At 32.7% G+C, this 24,373-nt stretch overlaps 2 protein-coding genes across 2 annotated transcripts; one reads left to right on the forward strand and one right to left on the reverse strand.

Moving 5' to 3' along the window:
- Nucleotides 1–291: 291 nt before the first annotated feature.
- Nucleotides 292–3,896, forward strand: LOC130897865 (cytochrome P450 CYP12A2-like). Its single transcript, XM_057806796.1, has 7 exons — nt 292–623; nt 676–1,089; nt 1,142–1,337; nt 2,119–2,270; nt 2,832–3,046; nt 3,199–3,399; nt 3,510–3,896. Exons 1-7 carry the CDS (start codon nt 536–538, stop codon nt 3,624–3,626), a joined length of 1,383 nt encoding a protein of 460 aa, XP_057662779.1. The 5' UTR covers nt 292–535; the 3' UTR covers nt 3,627–3,896.
- On the reverse strand, nt 3,405–23,141 carry LOC130897864 (uncharacterized). The gene is made up of 11 exons (XM_057806795.1): nt 22,915–23,141; nt 22,741–22,829; nt 21,876–22,508; nt 20,913–21,168; nt 20,658–20,853; nt 19,876–20,138; nt 19,320–19,819; nt 18,991–19,264; nt 14,833–17,388; nt 12,860–13,375; nt 3,405–8,324 (listed from the first exon to the last, which is right to left on the reverse strand). Exons 1-11 carry the CDS (start codon nt 22,940–22,942, stop codon nt 7,744–7,746), a joined length of 5,892 nt encoding a protein of 1,963 aa, XP_057662778.1. The 5' UTR covers nt 22,943–23,141; the 3' UTR covers nt 3,405–7,743.
- Between the last annotated feature and the right edge of the window lie 1,232 nt (nt 23,142–24,373).

The following is a 24,373-nucleotide window of genomic DNA, read 5'->3' on the forward strand; positions in this document are numbered from 1 at the left end:
CAAATTCACTGTGTCTACAGATTTAACAAATAAATTGAATTTTGCAGTAATGTATCTTTAAAGAAGTGATTCAATTTTGAACTGAATAAATTTATTTTATGAGATCTCTTTTTTAAATTATTTATATTTATATTCCTCTATTAAGTATTTTTAATTTTATTTTGTTTTAGAGTTTTAGTTAATTTTACTTAGTAAATAAATAAAATATTAGCTATTTGTATTTTTTACTGTTATTATGAATCCAGGAGCTTTACGATTTTAGCCTCTAACCATCTGGCATCCCTGATCACTATATAATCCCCGAATACCACCGAAACACATACGATTATGAAAATAAATTGATTATTTTGGATAAACCTATGTGGAAGTGTTTGTTTATTTTCTCATATTAAACTTAAACTATGCAACCTATTAATGATAGTAATTCATTTAAATAATCAGTTTAATAGCTTCTATGTTCACTTTAATATAATTTTGCTTTTCGCGTTAACAACAGTAAAATCGTGATTTCTTATCGAGTTGAAGTAGTTACAATATGATGAAGCCTGTTAAAAGTTTCTTAGACATTCCAACCTTAAAAAGCTGGCCTTTGCTCGATCATACTTATTTATTTTTACCAGGCGGTAAGAACATTTTTATTTATCTCAGGAAAACAGTTTACATTTTTATTTTAAGGAAAATACAAATCGGAGCGGTTAACAGAAGCTGTAAAAGACATTAGTAGTAAATTAGGTCCTATATTTCGTCTAAAATTAGGTGGTGCTGACATGGTCATAACAACAAACGCCGATGATACTGAAACCCTTTTTCGAAATGAGGGTATCCGACCAGTAAGACCATCTTTTCCCGCTCTTTATCACTACAGACAAAAATGTTTTAACAGCGTAGGTGTAGTACCTGCTGTAGGTGAAGAATGGTACAAGTTTAGAACCGGCGTAAATCCGCTATTAAAAAATAGTATTACAGATTTTTATATAAAGGAGCATGAAGACGTGGCGAAAAATTTTGTCAGATACATTCACAACGAAATCGGGGATGATAATATATTGCGGGATGTTGTCGAACATGTTTCAAAATTTGCTATAGAAGGTGCAATTTTTATGTTATTATACAAGTTCGTGAATTATTAAATAATTTTTAGCCATTTCTGTTGTTTGTCCTGGTTATCGATTGAGTTGTACTTCAGAGACTACTAGTGAACAAACTGAAAGAATTAAAAATGCTAGTAAGGATTTCATGGAAGGAATTTATAAGACTATGATAGGTCCTAGTTTATGGAAGTGGTTTGAAACTCCTGCTTATAAACAATTGAGATCTTCGCACGAACTTATTTATAGGTAAGTGTTTAAATTTTTATTAATTTATTTATCAGTAAAGCTTGTTTTATGTAGCCAAAATTAAAAATTGAGATAACAAATTAAATTATTAGTTGAAATGGTACTACGTTTAAATTAAACTAAGAGTTCATCATCTTTTAGCTTCTTGGTTAATTCATTAATTTTGTGAGGTTATGAGCACAGAATACGTTAGGTCAGTCCGTATTGGTGGTATTGTTTTGTTTACAACTTCCTTGTTCCTTTGTTATGAAAATATTAATGTTATTGCGTCGATTTTCGCAGTGATGTTTTAGTTTTAAAACTGCTATAAAAAAGCAACGTCTGAAAACCAGCAATGTCCTTTAGAAAATGGAACATTAAGATCAGGAGCTTTCAACATTTGTATAAAAAAAAGGACCCATACAGGGAATTTCTATTGGTTTACCGGTAATTTATAATTATCCTTAATTTACTGCATAAACTAAAAAATTACCACCAAGAAAGTTCAATTTAATGCTAATTTTAATTTAGACTGCATAAACTAAGGTTAATACTTTGCCAAGTATAATTTTATAAATTTCGAAATTTATTTATTTTTTTCGTTGTTTGAAAAAATAAAATTTTGTTATTAGAATTTCATATAAGAAGTATTCCTTATTAAATAATTATCAGCATAGATTTTTTTTCTATAGTTATATATTTTTTAAATTGTGATTACACTTTCATATATACTCAAATACAGTTTTTTTATGTTACTAAAATTTTTGTTAAAACTGTTAGTCGAGTCTTACATTGTTCACAGTACCCTGAAGATTTTCTTGAATGATTTAAAAAAGGTATATATCAACAACCCAGATCGTTTGAAAGAGACACAGCCTTACATGTATACACTTTTCCATAACAAACATCTTTCTTCCGAAGATTGTAATATGTTAGCAATAGAGGTTTTTTTAGGTAGGTAAAGCAACTTGTTTTTTAAATAACATTCAATCTCTTATATCACCATTTACCCCTTCTTTAACTAACACAATTAGAGCATAATTTGGGGGTCGTAAGATATTTAATTAAAATATTTTGATAAAGACAATGTAGGTGGAAACGTAAATTTTTTAACTGTGTTTTAAAACCATTTCTCTATCAAAAGAGACCTAAAATCACGACAAATCATCATGAAATTATATAAAAATATCTAATGAGTAAAAAGTTGAAGAAAAATATTTATCAGTTGATTAATTTAAGAAATAAAGAGCTTATTTAAAAATCTTGTGGAGAATAGAAGTTGTTTGGCGAATAATCTCAATTCACACACATCTATTAAATAAATTGAAAGTATATTTATCCATTTGGGCGAAGACACGAACAAGTTTTTAATTTTATTCATATATTTTTTTCTGTAAAAAATTTATTTCATTAAGGGATCAAATTCCACTTCTTGGATCCTATAGTGCCAAGAGGACTTGTAGATCTGCGCCCAGGGCACGAAATTTGTTTCAAAGGATAAAATATTTATTTTAGGAGGAATTGATACTACTGCTACAGTTACTGCACTTACACTTTTTTATCTAGCTCGAGATAAAGAGGTACAAGAAACAGCCAGAAAGTCAATTTGTAGAAATGAATATCTTAAAGCATGTATTAAGGAAACACTGCGTTTATCACCAACAGCTGGGGCTAATGGCAGAATTACAGCTAAGGATACTGTAATAGGAGGTTATTTAGTCCCGAAAAATGTATGTAATTTATTACATCCTTTGAATCAGTATCTAAAACTGTAAACAATATTATTTTTTGAGTATTCGATTGAATCTGACTAATTTTTAATTAAAACAATAGATTTTAGAATGATTTTTTGTGAAAAACTAGTAATTATATTTTATTCTAGATTCTGGTATCTGCGTTTAGTTCTGTAACATCTTGTAGTGACCAATATTTTGAGAAAGCTAACGAATACAATCCGAATAGATGGTTGAGGTCCTCAAATCGATCATTCCATAAGTTCGCGTCTCTACCTTTTGGTTATGGCCCCAGGATGTGTCCCGGTAAAAAAATAGCTGAAAATGAGATTGCCGTGCTACTAAAAGAAGTGAGTTTTTCAAATATCCTTTTATTTCATTAGAAGTTACTAGTGAGAGCAAATTACAGATTTCGATTGTTGTTTAATCAACTATTTTGGTATTAATTTTGAAATTTTAGATACTGAAGAATTTTACTTTGGATGTAGAAGACAAAAGTGATATAAAGATGGTATATCGAATGAATAGGATTCCGGATAGACCAATTGATATAAAGTTTTTGAAAAGAGAAAGATGAAAAACTTGGAGATTTTTTGATATAATAAGGACAAGACTCGGAGATTTTCAAAGATTTATAGTTAATATGGCAACAACGGTATGAAAATTAGGAAAAATTATGTTCATAAACGAAAGGAGTAAGTAGAAATCGCTAAATATTTATTACCTCATTGTACAACAATACATAATGTCTTAATTTACAATTTTTATATACAAATTCTTTAAATGTTTCACTAGCTTACAATATTTATATAAATTTTGTACAATAAAATTTGATTTTTAAAGCTTACAAGACGTTTTTTATTTATTCATCATATTTAATGATACACTTTTCCTTACTATTGTCATCTTAGAAGCGAAAACTTAAAAATTACCAATAAAATGTTTCTTCTAATACCCTTAATCGTAACATAAAAAAAAATATAAAGTGTTGTTACATAAAGTGCTAGAAATAACGTTGCAGGAATGTTTCTCTTTTCAATAAATAACTTGACACTAAATACTAGACAATGCCAATAGCATTTTTATTGTTTACAACGAAATTTTGAGTTTTAGAAATGTACAATTATTTTTTCAATTAGAGGGTACAAAAGAATTTAATTTTTAAATAAGCATCGAAATGAAATTTGAAAAAAACCATCAGATATTTATTAATTTTGATAAATATTTACCTACCAAAGCATTGAGACCCCATTTCATGTCATCATAAGTGAGAATAATAGACTCCGGATTCTTGGATATCAAAATACAACCCCCCAATTTCCTAATAATTAACCATTATTTTACATCCAACAATTAATTTGTAATAAAAAACTGAATCTAGTAAATTGTGTCACGTCCTTGATATTAATTTTGATAAATACAAATGCTAATGTCAAATATAAAAATTGCATTTTTTTATCAGATTTATATAAAATTTGAAAACAATAAATAAATTACAATAAAGAAACAATATCCATTTATATTAAAACAATATATGTTATATTTGAGGAGTTAGCTTGAGATCGGTGCATTAAAATATATACGGTGTCACTCAAAACAAAACTTCCCATCCATATCTTCCTTTCCAGTAATAATAAAATTAATTTTATTTAAAGTTGATTACATTTCAGGGTAGTTCAATAATAACTAAATGTATATATCAGTTACTAAATCCACGAATATAAACAAGTAAATAAAAGGGGGGACTTAAAAAGTTACATATTGATTATTAAATCCACGAAAATAAAAAAGAAAATAAAGGGGGGACTTTAAAAGTTGCATATCGGTTACTAAATCCACGAATATGAATAAGTATATAAAGGGGGGACTTTGAAAGTTACATATCGGTTACTAAATCCACGAATATGAAAAGTATATAAAGGGGGGACTTTAAAAGTTTCGATTTTTCATTATTTACTGAAAAGAAGATATTGAAGGTGGGAAAATTTCAACCCAATCATGATTAAGAAAGACACCAAAGAGTAGATAGATTTAAAAAAATTATATTTATACGAATACTTTTTTGCTACCCCCTCAACTAATTCAATTAACCAAAAAGATTAATTTCAAATATGTCACATTATTTTAAATGTAACAGTGTATATATAATATTAGTAGCTTTAAACTTACAATTTGATACGATAAAGAGATTCTTAAATTAAGAAATTAGTTATAACCAACAAATATTAAAAAAAAAAAAAAAATCACAGAACTTTAAAAATCGGTGCAGCTCGATATACACTTAATGTTCTAATTTTTGTTATACAGGATTAACATCCAATGAAATAAAAAAAAAACTATCACAGTTTGGATTAGTTGGAATTTCTGGAACCATTGATGATATTCGTATTATCAATTTATCAACACTGTTTCATGTACTGGATATAAATTGGAGATATAAGAAACGCTTTAACACGTTAACTGCCAACTATGCCGAATAACTTCCCTGAAGAGATTTTGTTTTATATAAATCGACTAGGAAATAATTTGTAAACCTTGGCAGTTAACGTGTTAAAAAACCCCAAATAGGTAATAGCTGAAAATAATTTTAGCTTCTTACAGTCTGGTATACAGAAAATTCAGTGGGGCTAGCAATAAAATGCGAAGTGATGTAGGTGTAGTAGTAGTAGATGGGAAAGCATATTTTTTAACACACCTCGTATATAAATGAACCGTTTTAATTACTGATAGTTTTATATCATGTAGAATTTTTTTTAAAGGATAAATTATAGTTTCAAAAATTTTAAACGATTAGGTACTAAAAAAGTTTTCATACATTCGATTCTATGCATTTTGTTTTTGATATATTTTTTTTTGATTCTATAAAAGAATTAATTTGGTCGATATAATTAATTCCTAGAGAGCGGTATATAAATATAGACTATATATATATATATATATATGTAATTTTTATAATTTTCACATTTTTTTTTCTTTTAAATGATATGTCACATTCTTATGAAAAAATATATAGCAAAAATACCGGGTGTAACATTATGTTTTTTTTAATAATTTTGGTTACGAATGGTATCAATTTAAAAAAAATGTTAAAGGATCGATTTTTAACATGAATTAATCCTGTAATCCTGCAAATTAGAATCATTAATTAGATAAAATTCAATACTTGATTTATTACGGTGAAAAATAATATTTTATAATCAGAATCAAAGTAAATATTCAATAAAAATAATTTATCTATTGAAAGGGATGCCCAAGAGAGTTCCTAATAAAATTTTACACCCATTAAAAAGACATGATCTGTTTGAGAGTTTAAAAAATCCAAAATCGATTTTATGAAAAACAGCAACAGCAGAAAGTTATTCAGACCTCACAAAAAATGTTAAACGAAGCTTGACTTTTGTGAAATTAATTTTGAAAAATGAAAAAATTCTCTTTACAGGATGATTCAAATTAAATAGATGGATAAATATCATTTTTTTGAGTAAGCAGAAAGTTTGTATCCTTTCTCTTTCTCCCCATACAAAACAATAAAAGCAACATCAGAGATGCTCCAAACAAGTTAAATAAAAAATAAAGTTAACCTCCAATGGGTTCCGGGACATACTGGAATGGAGGGAAACGAAATAGCAGACAGACTTGTAGTAGGAGGACGGATAAACCCTTTATCATATCTGAAACCTTTTGTTAAATCGGATACAGGACAATAGAGATAGCCTTAGAAGTGAAGATAGATAATAAATGGTTTCCGGGACATACTGGAATGGAAGGAAATGAAAAAATAGCAGACATACTTGTAGTAGGGGGACGGATAAACACTTTTTCATTGTATCTGAATCTGGGAGGGTATGGAATAGAAGATGAAGATCTTTTGTGGCTAGAAACATCTCCCAGTGTTGTAGCTAGCAAAGGGGTACAACAAATCCTTAATGTTGCAGTCTACAAGACACATATACATATTGAGGAGGCTCTAAATTCTCATTTTCTGATTGAAAATAATTATTTTTGAAATAGAAACTTTTTTTTTAAAAAAAAGAAGAATCCTTTTAACCCAAAATTGTTATTTCTGGAAGGTTGAAAATTCTCATTAAAGGACTATTTGCATTAGTTGGATGGAGGAGAAAATTTAATACCAAAAATCTAGGAAGTTATCAAGGAAATAAGGGAAAACAACGATATACCCAGAGACTACAATATGGGACTGATGATTCTAATTTTGAAAAAGAAAGACCCTAAACCGTGCGACAATTATAGACCAATAACACTCCCTAAACGCAACTTATTAAATTCTGAGCAGTTCAAAGAGATAGACTAGTTGGATATATTGAAGAAAAACTCGGAGACTACGGAAAACGGAGAGAAATTGAAAAAGTACAGGGCCGTAATAGGGATGCATCTCGAATATTTTTACAGGAACCTGAAGGGGCCCAAATTTTAGATAAATTGAGAAATTATCTCTCTCGAACAACCTTTGTTCTATAGATAAATAATTTTGAAATAAAATGGCACAAATGAATATGTTTGTACCAAAATATAATTCGAAATGGATTACTTTGATTCTTGAAATATTCCAACTCCGAATACCAAAGTCCGTCATCTAAATATATACACAGATTATTGTATCCTATATACACTCACACACACACACACACACACACATACGCATCTTTGGTAGATCTAATAACCTAAAACGGGATCTATAACCAAGGCGGTCTATTCATAGAATCGTAGGGTTGTCTCATACTCAACGCAGGATGATAACCGGGCGGATACGCCCCAGGAGGCGGTAACAACCCTTGATTCAACACACCCGCCTGCAGGTAATGCTGATACAAAGGCGAACTGGTATCCATCAGTTGAGCCTGCGCGTTAGGTAAGAACGGTCCCGCTATAGGATAAGTAGATCGAGCCTGCGGCGCTCCCAAAAACGGATAACTTTGTGGATTCGAATTCTGATGCGCCGGTCGAGTTTGTTTGTCCGCGTTTTCTGGCGTCGATCGATGATGAGCCGCCGCCGCGGCCGCCATGTAGTAATTCGGCGCCGATCGGAACTCTTCGAGGAAATTCGGATAGGCGTCTTTGTCGGCGTATAAACCGGAACCGATACCCAAACCCGTCGGGGTAGGACCGAAGTTGAAAGCACTGCCCGGCACTACACTGGACGTTTTCAGAGATATTGCACTGGGTTCGAGAGACGCGTTCCCCTTCAAACCGGCGTATGATTGGAAGCCCTGATTGGTGGAAGTTTGTTGATGCGATTCAGATGAAATAGTTGCCACTGAAAAAAATACATTTTAATACACATAGTTTGAACTAGATATTTGAACGTTTATATATTAGTGATTTTGGATCTTCTAAGGGAATTTTTGCTTCATAAATTTCTTTGTAAACAAATTTATGTGAGTGTCAACAAATCTGGATACAAAAAGAAACTAAAAAAAGGAAAATTAGAAGAAAAAAAAAAAAATAAAAACATTGGCAGAAGTTTTCACAACTATAAAAACAGAATTAATGAGCATAAAGCAACAATATTTGGAAATCATTTGGAAAAATCTTTCAACCGCACGAAGATCAAGATAAAGTCTGGAAGAACATCCACAGATTGATCGAGAAATGCAGTTTACCGAAATAAAAGAAAATATCAACCCGAAAAAAGCTTTTAACTTAATTACTGAAGAAATTTTGAAACAACTACCCAAAAAAGAAATAGTTAAACGTAATCAATGCTGTTTTTAGGGTGAATTATGTATCCAGCCTTTGGAAAATTGCGAAAGTTATGATAAAAAGTCAGGAAAATTACCACATGAAGCATCATCTTACAAACCGATCTCATTTTGTCGAAACTACGCTTTTCCTCCCAAAACAATTTTCAGATATCCACAATTCATACAAATCGGAAAGATATTTTAGAATCAAACAAGAAGAAGTCTATTCCGATCTCAAATTAAGGATGGAGTACCACAAGGAAGTGTTCTAGGACCTGAACACATTCAAGATTTAGAAAAAATACCATAGACACCTTCGACATTTTATCAAGAGGGAAGAATAATGAAGAAGCAACCAACAAGCTTCCAAAATATGTCCACAGTATCTATGACTGAACGAAGACATGGAAAATTAAATTAATCAATTCATATTGACTCCACAAGCAAAAGGATAGATCACATTCCAACTAGAACAAATAATAACCTGTTTCTATAGTCTATAGATGGAAAGTACATGTTGGAAAGTAAAAGACTTGGAGGAAACTCCATTTTGAACATAGTACATTCTTAATAGGGACCTGGAAACGAACAATGTTGACCAAACCTTCAATTAATGAACCAAAAGTTATGAAGAAAGACTCCATCATCATGTCAATATAGAGGCTATTCAGCTCTTTAGCAATATTGGAATAAGATTAATTTATCGAAGAAAAATAGTAAACCAAAACCTTGATCAGTACGTGATCAGCAGGTGAACGTCCCGGGCAAAACACGGCGCGGTATAGTTATTGGTCCAAATAAGTAGGGGCCACGTGGGAGGGGTGCTATAAAAGCCGTTGAATCAGGTGAAGTACAGGGACGGCATCTTATTAGCGTACTGCAGTGAGATTGTTTATATTTGTCTGTTACATGACACGGAAACAAGTGATGAAGTTGTTGACTTTTACTCCGCCTAAGAAGAGAACTTCATTTTAACGCTAGAGGAAAACAAATGATCGTGATAATGTTTGAAAATGTAATGCGAGAAAATGATGACAATACCGTTGATGAAGTTATTTCTAAAACTGCAAAATTTTCGGGAGTATCTTCTAATATCTATCAAAATAAAACACTCTTTTCTGACGTTAAAAATATGAAGCTATTAAAGAATTACTATTGATAAGTGGAAAAAGTGTATTCAATATATCCAGGAAAAGGTTGGAACCAAAATGCGGAATATAAAGTTGAGCCCCCAAGTGGTTCGCAGTTGGAAATGAGAATGGCGCCAGATAGTGTTCCCTGGGAATTGTTAAGACGCAAATATCAACGCTCTTTGACGTCGTCTTCTGTTTGGGTCTCCAGCTCGAACGAAAGTTTGTTATACCACCCCGATGAGACGTAATAACGTCGAAACTAATCAGTGTTTACAAACCTCTCCTTGGAATTGCGAGCCAATGGAGATGTTAATATCGACTAAAAGGTCAATTTACATCACGCTCTTCAGAGGAGTTGCAATTCAATATTAGTCGAGGCATTAGCCAGGAAAGTAAGTTGTTTACTCCTTTGAAGAACTGCAGAATAAATTTTCGAAATATTAAATTTCGAAATCATTTCAGAGGTGGATAGTAAAAATCATTTATTTTGATATATGTGACCTACAATTCATTTACCATCGAAATCTGCATTATCAGAGACTACTGGTTCGCAGTTATTGCGCCAAATAGCGTCCTTTAGGAAATGTTTAACTACACGAACCAAATATCAACGCTCTTTGACGTTGTCTTCTGTTTGGGTCTCCAGCTGGAACGAAAGTTTGTTATACCACCCCGATGAGACGTAATAACGTCGAAACTAACAATGGTTACAAACTTCTCCTTGGAATTGCGAGCCAATGGGGATGTTAATATCGACTAAAAGGTCAATTTACGTCACGCTCTTCAGAGGAGTTGCAATTCAATATTAGTCGAGGCATTAGCCAAGAAAGTAGTTGTTTTCTCCTTTGAAGAACTGCAGAATAAATTTTCGAAATATTAAATTTCGAAATCATTTCAGAGGTGGATAGTAGAAATCATTTATTTTGATATATGTGACCCACAATTCATTTACCATCGAAATCTGCATTATCAGAGTCTACTGGTTCGCAGTTATTGCGCCAAATAGCGTCCTTTAGGAAATGTTTAACTACACGAACCAAATATCAACGCTCTTTGACGTTGTCTTCTGTTTGGGTCTCCAGCTGGAACGAAAGTTTGTTATACCACCCCGATGAGACGTAATAACGTCGAAACTAACAATGGTTACAAACCTCTCCTTGGAATTGCGAGCCAATGGGGATGTTAATATCGACTAAAAGGTCAATTTACGTCACGCTCTTCAGAGGAGTTGCAATTCAATATTAGTCGAGGCATTAGCCAAGAAAGTAGTTGTTTTCTCCTTTGAAGAACTGCAGACCAAATTTTCGAAATATTAAATTTCGAAATCATTTCAGAGGTGGATAGTAGAAATCATTTATTTTGATATATGTGACCCACAATTCATTTACCATCGAAATCTGCATTATCAGAGTCTACTGGTTCGCAGTTATTGCGCCAAATAGCGTCCTTTAGGAAATGTTTAACTACACGAACCAAATATCAACGCTCTTTGACGTTGTCTTCTGTTTGGGTCTCCAGCTGGAACGAAAGTTTGTTATACCACCCCGATGAGACGTAATAACGTCGAAACTAACAATGGTTACAAACCTCTCCTTGGAATTGCGAGCCAATGGGGATGTTAATATCGACTAAAAGGTCAATTTACGTCACGCTCTTCAGAGGAGTTGCAATTCAATATTAGTCGAGGCATTAGCCAAGAAAGTAGTTGTTTTCTCCTTTGAAGAACTGCAGACCAAATTTTCGAAATATTAAATTTCGAAATCATTTCAGAGGTGGATAGTAGAAATCATTTATTTTGATATATGTGACCCACAATTCATTTACCATCGAAATCTGCATTATCAGAGTCTACTGGTTCGCAGTTATTGCGCCAAATAGCGTCCTTTAGGAAATGTTTAACTACACGAACCAAATATCAACGCTCTTTGACGTTGTCTTCTGTTTGGGTCTCCAGCTGGAACGAAAGTTTGTTATACCACCCCGATGAGACGTAATAACGTCGAAACTAACAATGGTTACAAACCTCTCCTTGGAATTGCGAGCCAATGGGGATGTTAATATCGACTAAAAGGTCAATTTACGTCACGCTCTTCAGAGGAGTTGCAATTCAATATTAGTCGAGGCATTAGCCAAGAAAGTAGTTGTTTTCTCCTTTGAAGAACTGCAGACCAAATTTTCGAAATATTAAATTTCGAAATCATTTCAGAGGTGGATAGTAGAAATCATTTATTTTGATATATGTGACCCACAATTCATTTACCATCGAAATCTGCATTATCAGAGTCTACTGGTTTGCAGTTATTGCGCCAAATAGCGTCCTTTAGGAAATGTTTAACTACACGAACCAAATATCAACGCTCTTTGACGTTGTCTTCTGTTTGGGTCTCCAGCTGGAACGAAAGTTTGTTATACCACCCCGATGAGACGTAATAACGTCGAAACTAACAATGGTTACAAACCTCTCCTTGGAATTGCGAGCCAATGGGGATGTTAATATCGACTAAAAGGTCAATTTACATCACGCTCTTCAGAGGAGTTGCAATTCAATATTAGTCGAGGCATTAGCCAAGAAAGTAGTTGTTTTCTCCTTTGAAGAACTGCAGACCAAATTTTCGAAATATTAAATTTCGAAATCATTTCAGAGGTGGATAGTAGAAATCATTTATTTTGATATATGTGACCCACAATTCATTTACCATCGAAATCTGCATTATCAGAGACTACTGGTTCGCAGTTATTGCGCCAAATAGCGTCCTTTAGGAAATGTTTAACTACACGAACCAAATATCAACGCTCTTTGACGTTGTCTTCTGTTTGGGTCTCCAGCTGGAACGAAAGTTTGTTATACCACCCCGATGAGACGTAATAACGTCGAAACTAATCAGTGGTTACAAACCTTTCCTTCAAATTGTGAGCCATTGGGGATGTTAATATTGATAAAAAGCTCTTGAGAGGAGATGTAATTCGGTACTTACCATTTTTGCTGGTTTTTCTTTTCTTCGATTTTTTCTCTTGTATTTGCATCTGTTGTTGGCTATTCTTCATTTCGCTCTGCATAACTCCCGAATTCTGCAAATCAGTCATCTGTCTATTATATAAAGATGACGTCGTTGCTTGTAAATTCTGGTTATAAGACTGAATAGCCGCCATGTTCGCTTGACTGAATATCGGTAAAGCGGACGCGTTATTTGATATGGGTTTATTCAAGATATGGGACGTGCCTAATGGTTTGTCGCTATAGAATGACGATGTGTTTTGTAAACCTACCATCATTCTATCGTCATTACCGAATCTATCGACAATATGGGATAGATTAGCCATAGTTCTAGCGACGTCTACAGAAGATGTGTTATAGTTGGAGCGAGACATGCTGGCACTGGATACAGCTTGCATTTGGGACAGTCTATCGTTGATTGTTTCGGCCCTGGAATTAGACTGATCGGAAGTGTCATAGTTGTTACGAGACTGTTGCACATTGGCGGCATCTACAGCTAAAAAATTGACTGTTATTGTACATCAAAGAAATATATTCCAGTAAAAATTCATAGTTATCCATCAATGTAAGCAAAAAAATATGTTTGAAATTGATTTGAAATATACTTTTTGTGGTTATATTATGACCATTTAAAAATGACCGCCGTGGGACAAACAACTGCTTTTGACGTGAGTTTATGTGGATAATAGACTTTAATGCCTCAAAACCTCGAAAATAAACAAATTTATTCGTTAATAAATAGACGTTGACGTTTGTTTACACTTCAAAAACTTTTGAAGGTTATATTCTGAAACAACCTATTGATAAATCTAGCGAATTGTCGAAATTAGCTGATGATCATTTAAAAATGACCGCCGTGGGGCAAACAAGCTTTTGAGGTAAGTTTCTAATTGGTTTGTGAGGTTATTTGTTGGATTTTAGACCTTGACGCCAGAAAACCTCGAAAATAAACAAAATTGTATACTATTAAAATCTGCGTTGAAGTTTGTACACTGGAAATATTTTTTGAGGTTATATTCTGAAACAGCCTATCGAATTATCAAAATCAACTGATGCCCATTGAAAAATGACCGCCGTGGGGTAAGCCAATGGCTCTACCGTCAGTTTATGTAAAGTTTGTGATGTAATTTGGATTTTAGACCTCAAAACCTCGAAAATAAGCAAAATTGTAGGGTTATAAATATGTGTTAACGTTTGTTTAAACTGCAAAACTTTTTGAGGTTATATTCTGAAACAGCCTATGTAACAATCTAACGATTTGTCAAAATGACCTAATGCTGATTTAAAAAATGACCGCTGTAGGACAAACAACTGCTTTTGACGTTAGTTTAGGTGTGGTTCGTGAGATTTTGTTGGATTTTAGACATTATTATTCTCAGTTTTATTGCAAAAGGACTTCTTAAAGAATTACTACTTAAATAAGTGCGAAATTTCTTCCCAGAAACGATTTTTTTCGACCATGCATTGCAAGTAACCGTGGAAAATGAATAAGATTCTTACTAAAGCTCGTTTCGTCTAATGGAAAGGCGTTAACTCCACATAAGTTTGTCCTTGTATATTTCATTTTGCAACAATGAAAATTAATCTCTAAAAAAAAAAAACTGTATAGCAAATTTTGTGAAAAAATTGGGAAAATACTCGGTTTAAACTATATTAGTTCTACTGAAACAGATCTTAAAAGTATATATGAAGTCATCTTAACATTATTGTTTACCCCACAGCCGCCATTTTGACCTAGATCAACTGTTTACTTAGATAATAACAAGATCGAATAAATTGTTTAATTGGTTAATTTATTCTTCTTTCCCTTGTAACTCTACCTATATAATGAAGCAGTTATTGAATATTATGGTTAGTTGTAGGTTCTCAAATAATTAATAAACATTTTCAATTAATTGTAATTTTGTTTCTACGGGGGAAGTAAAATGATGATTTGGTAAATCGTCGTCTTACCTTTGTAACCAATTTGTTGTAAAGCCAAATTCGGGTTCCCGTACCTCATGGATACCTCATTGGCGTTGACGCTGGAAGTGGTCATAGGAGAAGACGTTCGTTTATGGGACAAAGTCGACGGTATGGAAGTAGTAGGAAAATTGAGCTGTTGTAATCTAGTATTGACATCCGGTCCTGTATATCCCATATTAGTATATTTCGACATATCGATTTTATTCTGTTGCCCCACGTCTCTACTCGGTATATTCAATTGATAATTCGTTTCGGAATTATAATTGAAACTCGACGACGACGTTTGCGAAGAGATTTTGTTATTGAAAAATTCTTCGGCGGTCGGTATATTCAAACTTTTTGGATCCGGTATATTTTGGTGCACGTACCCTTTAGTTGTAACTTCGATTTTTTCTTTCGTCTGATGATTTTCCAAATTTTTCTTCATTTCTATTTGTTGCGTCAACCTCGGATCGATTTCGAATTTTTGATTACTTATTTGGGGTATTTCGTTTTCGTTGTACGCCCTCTTCTTCACCGGAAACACGGTTTTTTGTTCGTCTTGATTCGGATAATTTTCTACGTCGGGCGAATTCGCCGAAAGCGCGCTGGGGGGTCGTTGAGTACGGGCGCCGGGCGAATGTTGTTGGTGAATACCGGGCGAATGTTGCGGATGAACCACGGGGGACTGTTGGGGGTGTACGTTAGGTGAATGCTGGGGTAAGATAGTCGGCGAATGAGGGGAGTAAACCGGCGAATGTACCCCCGGTGATCTATCCGCATTCATATTCGGCGATTGATGGGGATGTGGGGAAGATTGATTGCTGGCCGGCGAATTGGCGGTGTAATTTTGAGATTTGTTATTATCGTAATAAGAATAATTACCTTCGGCGTTGTAGGGTGGCGTGGGGTTTGTACTGGAATAATTTGGTACGTGAGTATAATAAGGGGAATTTGCGTACGAATAATACGTATTTTCAGTGGTATTCGGCGTATAAACGTGCTCGGAATAATGAGGATAAGGTGATTGAGAATTTTCTTTAGGACTACACGATTTATCCGGGCTGCTCTTATTCGATACAGTATCCTGATAAAATCCAACTCTGATCTGTCCGTTTATAGTGGAATAAGCGGTTTTCGGGGATATATCGGGACGAGGAGACGCCATTATTGGCGAAGCTCCCGATGGGGATCTGTGTAACGGTGAGGGATACGGTGCCGGGTAGGCTCCTCTTTCATCCATTCCGACTCGAGGAGAATCCATATCCTGACTAAAACTCGATCGTTCCGATATACTACTTCCGGTGCTGATTCTTCTTTGTCTTGTTATTGGTTGGACGTGAACGTCCGTGTTCGGGGATGCTAGAGGCGCGATTATTTTCTTCGAATCGATTTTATCTTCTTTTTCTTCGGTTTTGGATTCGTTCTTTTTAGGCGCCGGTTGTATTTTCGGCGCACCGAAAGCTTTGAACCAAGCGCTAAGATTTGGGGTTGCGCCACCGCCTCCCCCGTCGTCTGTATTGGAAGGTATATCGTGAGGTTTAATCGCTGGATCTTCTTCAGATTTTTTATCGATTATATTTTCGGTATCTGTTTTTACGTCTTTATCGATGGGGTTTTCTTCTTTTTGCGCTTCCTCCGTCGGTTCTTCTTCTTTTTTTTGATCGTCGACGAATTTGTGTTTACCGAAACTGTCTAATACTGTTCCTAAGCTGAGTTTAGGCGCGTTTGTATTCGTTTTGACTATCAAGGAATTTTTGGTGTCTTTTAATTTAGAAAGGGGACCGAGAGGAAATATTTCGTCGGTTTTATTGGTACTTTGTACGTTGGTAATGAGGTTACCTTTACTTTTACCCGGTTGCAAACGATCGATGGTTCTTTGTATTTCTCTTCTTTTGAAAAATTTCGAAGGATCTCGGAACGGTTTCTTTTTAACGTCCTTGTTTACTTCTTTCTTTACTGTTAGGGTCGGCTTCTCTTTTTTATCGGGGATTTGATCTAATTTGGCCGTTATGGGATCTATTTCGTCTAAGCCGGTGTATGTTGGGGAATTGCTCGCCGAACTGAATTCGGCAAATTTCGGCGTATCGTCTAACCATTTATTTATATCTTTTAGAGTTTGTTCGGTGGCTATACTTAGAGCGTCCATGTTAGAAGAAGGCGGTTTATTAAAAACGTTAGAACTACTTGTTGAGACGGACCGTTTTCTTTTTAAACCATCAGAATGTATGCTGTCCGTAGTATTGTTACCTTCTTCGAATTCAAAATCGAATTCTTTGAATGATTTCGGCGGTTTCTCTTTGATTTTATTTTTTAATTTATCTTCCTTTTCGATTTTTTTAAATTTATCTTTGTTCTCTTTCGGATGATCCAGTTCGAATTCGAATTCGTTTTTTAATTTGATCTCGCTTTTCGCTTTCAATTTTTCTATGGTTTCTCTCAATTTGTTATGTTTGTCTTTCGGTTTGGGAGAAAGTGAAATGGAATCTTCTTTGATTTTCTTATCAAAATGGTAATCTAAGCCTTCGGAAACTTGGAATAGTTCGTTAAAATGAGACCGCTTACCTAAAAACGAAATAAAATAAATTGTAATAAATTTACAAATTTTCTTATTACCCCAAAACGATGTTTCAAGATACTGTTTTGATATTCAAAATAATTTATACTCAATTGAGAATATGAAAATTAATAGTATGAATCAAAAACTAAAAATTGATCATCAAACAAGAATTTTGGTGACCACTGTATAATAAAATATCACAAAAAGGTTCATAATTAACAGAATTCATTTACCAGACCAAATAATTTAATTTAGTAGAGGAATACACGGATGTTTATGTGGATTTTCAAAAGGCTTTTGATTCATATGAAAGAAAAAAATAAGGAGAAACTAAAAATATGAAAATGAAAATTCAAGAAAATCCAAAAGAAGAAATAATGACTAGATGAGGACTAGACGATACAAATATAACAAAGTACAACATAATTATGAAGAACTAGTGTAGGCAATTGGTAAATTAGAAGATGTAGCAAAACATTATCAGGAAGAAAATATTAAATATATGAAATTGGGAGAAAAAAAAAACAAGAAAATCAATTCCCCGGATATTTAAAATTGCAACGACATATTGCTGTCAACAGAAGTGACCTAATACCAAAAATTTCCAAAATAGGTCACTTTAGCGTTGAACAAATGTCAATAATAAATGAAATAGGGAGATAGCTCGGTGCCTTTTGTAGTGCACATAATATATTATGACTTTTTAGGTCCATAATGTATATCTTGATTCCCCCAAATTTCGGATTACGTCATTTTTCTTCTCAGTACTTGATAACTTTAAAAAAAACTTCATTGAACTATTTTAAAATAATGTTACGAACTCGTCCAGTGACATATACCATGAAGCCGGTCCTGTTCTTTTATATTAATAGAATCGAAAGTTTGGCGGATGCCAATATTTTCAGAATTATCATTTACAGTTTTTATATGGCCAAAATTTTGTATGAATAGGCACTTGTTTATCAGTCAGTAAATAATCTGATGTCATCTCGAACACATCGGGATAGATAAGTAAACAGTGTGTTTGAATAAATTGATATGAAAAGAGGAGGGAAAGAAAATCGCCGAGAAAAAGATAAACAGGGCGGCAAAAGTGGAAAGTAGATCAAAGAGAACGAAAACTAGGATAAGAAAACATTAGACGGTAACTTAAAAACACAAATACTCAACTGGGATATACAGATGATAAAAATATCAATAAACAAAGATCTTTAAATAACCAGTGATCACAAAAGTGAGGAGAAAGAAATTAAAATAGTAAAAAGAAGCATTATCGGGATCAAATTTGAAAACAGAAATGTTTAATCCTTTATAGCATCCACCATAACCTCAAAGATTAAATGGTTCAATGATATCTTGGAATTTAAAATAAATGATTTGATTCATGAATACGGGGATTTTATCCCATTAATCATAGCTATAATTTTTTTTTGTTCAATCTGCAATTTATATTTAAATATGTTTCATATTGTCCAGAGAATGTTGCTACACTGGTATAGCCCCACGAAAAAAAAAAACGTCCGCTATTGTGAAACTAAGAGTTTAGAATTTTCTTGGGATAGTGCTTGATTCAATTCACTAGTGGCTTGAGTATACTGTTGACTCACCTTCCTGCATTGAGTTTTCTATATCAGAAAGAGCGTCTTGGTAAATTTTCTTTGTTGCAGTCTTTGGTAAATATTCAAACCTACTGTCCGGGCTAGAAGGAGGCGGGCTATCACTACATGGAGGGCTTAAACTTGGACTCCTACTAACCACCTTTGTTTTCACCTTTTTCTTTTTATCTTTTTTACTGGATTTTTTCAATTTGTTTTTCATCGCTTTTTTAGAAATTGATTTTTCTTTCTTGGTTATATCAGTCTTACTTTTTTTATCGTGCACCTAAAATAGAAGATATTTCAAAATATATTCAATGGAATTCATAGAATTTACTAACCTTTATTTTTTTAGAATCTTCCTTATCTTTTTTTATTTTCGGATATTCTTTATCCTTATTCTTTATCTTCAATTCTTCATTTTCCTCCTTGATTTTACCATCATCTTTTTCTTTCTTCAATTTTGTATCTTCTTTATCTTTCTTGATCTTGGAAGTTTTGTTGGGCTTTTCAGGTATTTCTTCAACGGGTTCTATTTTTCTGTGTTTCGCTAATCTCGTATTAACTTCTCGATAAGGTGAATCATAAGAACGGCTTCTTAAACTTGTTAAAGAATCCTCAGAATCTGATCTCACTCTTTTTCTGTCAGTTTGTGCAACCAACATGGGTTTCCTTCGAGACGCCGAAGTTTGTTCTACTTCCATTTTTTTATTTTTGATCTTTTTGTCTTCATTGGAAAATTCAATGGCGATTTCATCATCTGATGAAGATATTTGATCCAAGTATTTTTCAGTAGCCTTTTCAAAGACGTGAAGAAGATTATCAACCATTTCAGTATATTCTATAAAACATAAAAAATTAGTTATTACATATAGTTTGATATAGATTTTTATTTACCGTTTTCAGCTCCATTATACAGTTTGCAATTATCCACTATTAATTGAAAATCTCCACGGAATTTATCGAATGACTTGTAATATCCTGATTCCAATCTTTCTTCCATCCTTTGTAGATCCATTGGTTTTCTTATAATTGAATAATAGTTGGGAGCATATTCTTCTTCTACGGGGTCAGTGAAAGGCCACGCATCTTCATGATTTTTTACAAAATCCAAAATTTTGTGCATTCCTGTTTGTAAATCTTCATCTGTTTGACGATATCTGAAAGAATTTATTTAAAAGTAGTTGGTAAAAATATCAAACTAGAATGGAAAATTAAAAAAAAAAAGTTGTTGAAATTCAACATCAAATAGTTTCTGAGGCATTATAGAATAGATCAGATGCTTAGAGAAATTATTAATTACAGAGAATATACTGGGAAAAATTAAATTTCTGGATATACAACAATTTTAACCACATGTGGTGCCCCATTACAAAATATCATTTTTATCAGCTATCTCTCAAAGTACTATTAAGAAAAGAGTTTCATAGAGAGAAGTTTTATTTTAAAAAAGCTCTAAAAGATCATGTAATACTGAACACACTGTTTACACTACTCCTATACCAACACCACACACTGTAGAACGTAAACAGTGTGTTCAGTATGAACATCACCAACAATTCTAGAAATTCTAACTTAGATCATGTAATAGTTCATTAATATGCTTGAGTTTGCTAGTTTTAAATGTTTTGGGAAATAGATAATTAAATTAATTAGACATGACAAGTTGATGTACTTACATTTGAGACGTTTTCAATTTTTTCTTGCTTGTATTTCTCACAGGTTGGATGAGAATTTGTCCTGTAGCTGCTGAAAGGGAGTTGTTAGTTTGTCGGCCCACGGTTGTCGGTTTTGATGGATGAATTTTTGTTTCTTCCTCATTCTGTTTGTCACGTTTCTTGTTAGATTTTACATCTTTAACAGATGTTTCTTCTTCTGAAAGAAAAAAAAACAAGCATTTCAAAACAAAATAATTAATAAAATAAGAATCTAACCTTTCACTATATTTTTTTCTCTATTTTTAGACTTCTTACTCCTAGTGCCAGCCATTTCGTCACCGGACTCTCTTAAATTTTCATTCTCACACCTTTCTTCTTTCAACTTATTCCTCCTTTCATAAGCTTCTTGTCTCCTATTCTCCAATTCTTTCTTTTTCTTTTTTTCCTCTTCCTCTTGCAGCTTTTGTTCAACCTTAAATTGATCTTCTCGTTGAGTTTCTTTTTCCAGAACTCCTTTTTCAGTTTCAATCTCCTAAAATAAAAAAAAAGTACTGGCTAATTGGAAGGAACTCCACTATGTCTCTACATAATAAGCTTATAATTTATAAGATTCAAAACAAAGCACTGAGGTACATAGTAGATGCCCCTTGGTACATTTGCAATAACTTAATAACATAAGAACCTGGAGATGGACAATGTTGACCAGACCATCAAGAAATTAGCCAAGAGTCATGAAGAAAGACTCCATCATCATGTCGATGTCGAAGCTATTCAGCTTTAGGTTCTTTTTTGTCACAAATGACGAAAATTTTTGTTTTTTCAAACAATTAGTAAATTCTGGTACAACCAAACAAAAAAAAATAAAATTTCTAGAAGGGTCAATTCTAATTTTATGCTTGGCAGGGTATTTAAACAAAGTGAAACATGACTATCATCAAAAGTTTGAATGTTATAATGAAAAATATATACTTTTCTAAAGTAACTTGATTGAATCATATTTATTTATCAATTTTAAGAGAAACCAAAATGTGAAAATACATTCTTTGAACAATAACGTATAGTTACACAAAATGTAATAGAAAATTTTTGATGTTCACGTCTCTTCGACTCGGGTGAGTTTTTGTTCACCCTCTACCCAAGCAGTACACTGTCCTTAAAGTAAAACACAAAACTGGCAATCCACCTATCATAAATGAACAGAATAAATTCTCATCAATATAAATATTAAGCGATAATTACCAATTTCTTTAGCCTGCTGGAAGATCTTCTTGGTAAATTTTCTAATAACCTCTTCCTCGCAAGGTTCTCTTTCTCTTTGAATAACCTTGGTAACTCGGGCAGAAAATTTTCATTTAACGTATGATGCAGTTGCCTTTCCGCTTTATTAGCAGACTTCTTCAATTTTTTTGTCAGTTGAAACCAGTCTTCTTCTGTAAAACAAATAACCTGCCAAACGGCTTTTTTCTTATTATTTTTAGTTGTATAGTCCTCTCTATACAATCTAGTTCCATAGAAATACCAATATGCAGAATCATTACTGTCAAAACCTAAAGGTTCAACTCTAAGACTGTCGGCTTCCAAATTTTTCAATTGATCTAACACATCGTCGGCATCTAAACGAAAATCACACAGGGCATGTAGGATATCAACTTTAGTTCTAAGAGGTAATAACTGAAAGTCAATATCTGTGTTGAATGGGTTATAACGATCGTGTTCCTGGCATTTTTGTCGAAACAGTCGTCTTAAAAACATCTGATAATTAAATGTAGAGATTTCATTGTTGGGTAGACAACCACTTAGCAGCCTTACTATCAAATCTTGAAGCCAAGAAGATTCCTCTGTTCCGTCTGTAAGAAGAGCTTCTTCTAAATCCTTAAATAGAAATATTTACGTAAGCTAATATAATCAAAACATAAAACAATTGATTACAATAATTTAAACTTATTTTTTCTAATAGAAGACAATAATAATACAATTATGGCTTCACCTAATTATAGAAATTATCAATTATACTAGTTAGTATACTCTAACAAGAAAGTTTTTTTATAAAAAGAATTTTATTTTCAAATTACAATATTCAAATTTGAATAAAATTAGCACTCACCTCAATATCAAAATCTAAAAGATTAAAAGCAGTACGAAATAGCGAACAAAAGTGAGCGATGCTTGGTACCTCCCACCATGATTGTATATCTTGAAAAGAAAAATAGAAATCCCAATAATTACAAACTAATCACATTTTATAAACAAATATCAATTAAGTAGTTTATAAACACACCTAGGATACTAATGAAAGTTGGAAACATAACCTATTCGTAGATCAGTACGTATAAGTACATAAGATAATACTATAAACATTAAGAATTTCATCAAAATAAATAGCCTGCCCACAGTTACTCAAAGATTTATATAAAATACACATTTAAATTATTTGTATATTCTTGAGTTGTCAAAAATGCCATTTGCAACAAGCTCTTGTAAGAGTAGCTTTGTTTGGAATTTCGTTCTCTATCAATCGCTTTTCTGCAATCTGAAAGTGTAAATGTCTTGATAAAGATGGATATATACTCTTTACAACTATAACGAGTGAAATATACTAAACAGTCAGATATCTTTTTTAGGAGAGTACATTCGTTTGATCTGATTGATCATATACTTTACGCTTGCGCCATCAAATACATCCAACCATTAGCGTATCAATTAAATACTATAATTTTTCGATGATATTAAAATTTAAAGTTTGAATAGTAATTGTTGTATATCAAAATAATTTTTTACTAAATAATTCTTCATATTGTTGATATACTAGTAGGAAATATTTTTTAATATAAATTCAACGTTGAATTCATTTTATTTTGAACGACTATGGATAGTTCCTTTTTCGGTGTTTTGAATCACGTACATTCAGATGCTCCATCTATGCAATTATCCATTCAACTGATAGTAGAGAACTTTAAGGAACGAAAAATATTTAAGCTTTTCTACGATAGGTGAAGCAACAGTACTAAGTTCAAGAATTATTCCTTGTAATCTCTTTTATACATTTTTAATATTGTTTTGTTCACTTCCTTGTCAATAAAAAATTAAAATACGTACGTCCATTAAAAATAGGTGATTTAATTTAAAAAAAAATAAGTTGTCATAATTGAAAACAATTGAATAATATTCTCTTCAACATTCTCATATTTTACAATATCTCAAAAAGCCTTATTTTCATAATTTTCAATAGAAAACTGTCTAAAAACAAAATTAAAAAAAGGAACTTGAAGGCACGATGAGTTTTTAATAGTTTATTCAGCTGAAGTTGGGCGCGAAGTTTGAATTTATGATACACCTCGCTATAACGAAAACGTAGGTAGTATATAGGTAATTGTCGAGGCACTAAAGAAAAACTACGACATTAATATTCTTCCGTTTTCATTTAAAATAAACTTCTCGTTTTTTCGCTCTATTTTTCTTTGACTTTAATATATATCCACCAAACCGTAAAAGTTGCTTCGGCATCGACAAGTACTCTGTAAATATAATGTCTTCGGCTATGAAATTCATAGCTAAGCGTGGCTGGATTCGGGATGGAAAAGACAAATTTATTCCGGATTTTCGCATTCTCCGGTGTACTTGCGAGAATATCATTTCTGATATTAAAGAGAAACGTTTTCGTTGTTTTGGATTTTTGCCAGGTAATTCGAGTTTAAGTAAAAATTTCCTGCTGTTTATATCAAACGAAGCACTTTTTG

The sequence above is a fragment of the Diorhabda carinulata genome, chromosome 9 (assembly GCF_026250575.1).
Source record: "Diorhabda carinulata isolate Delta chromosome 9, icDioCari1.1, whole genome shotgun sequence".
In the NCBI taxonomy this organism is placed as follows: domain Eukaryota; kingdom Metazoa; phylum Arthropoda; class Insecta; order Coleoptera; family Chrysomelidae; genus Diorhabda; species Diorhabda carinulata.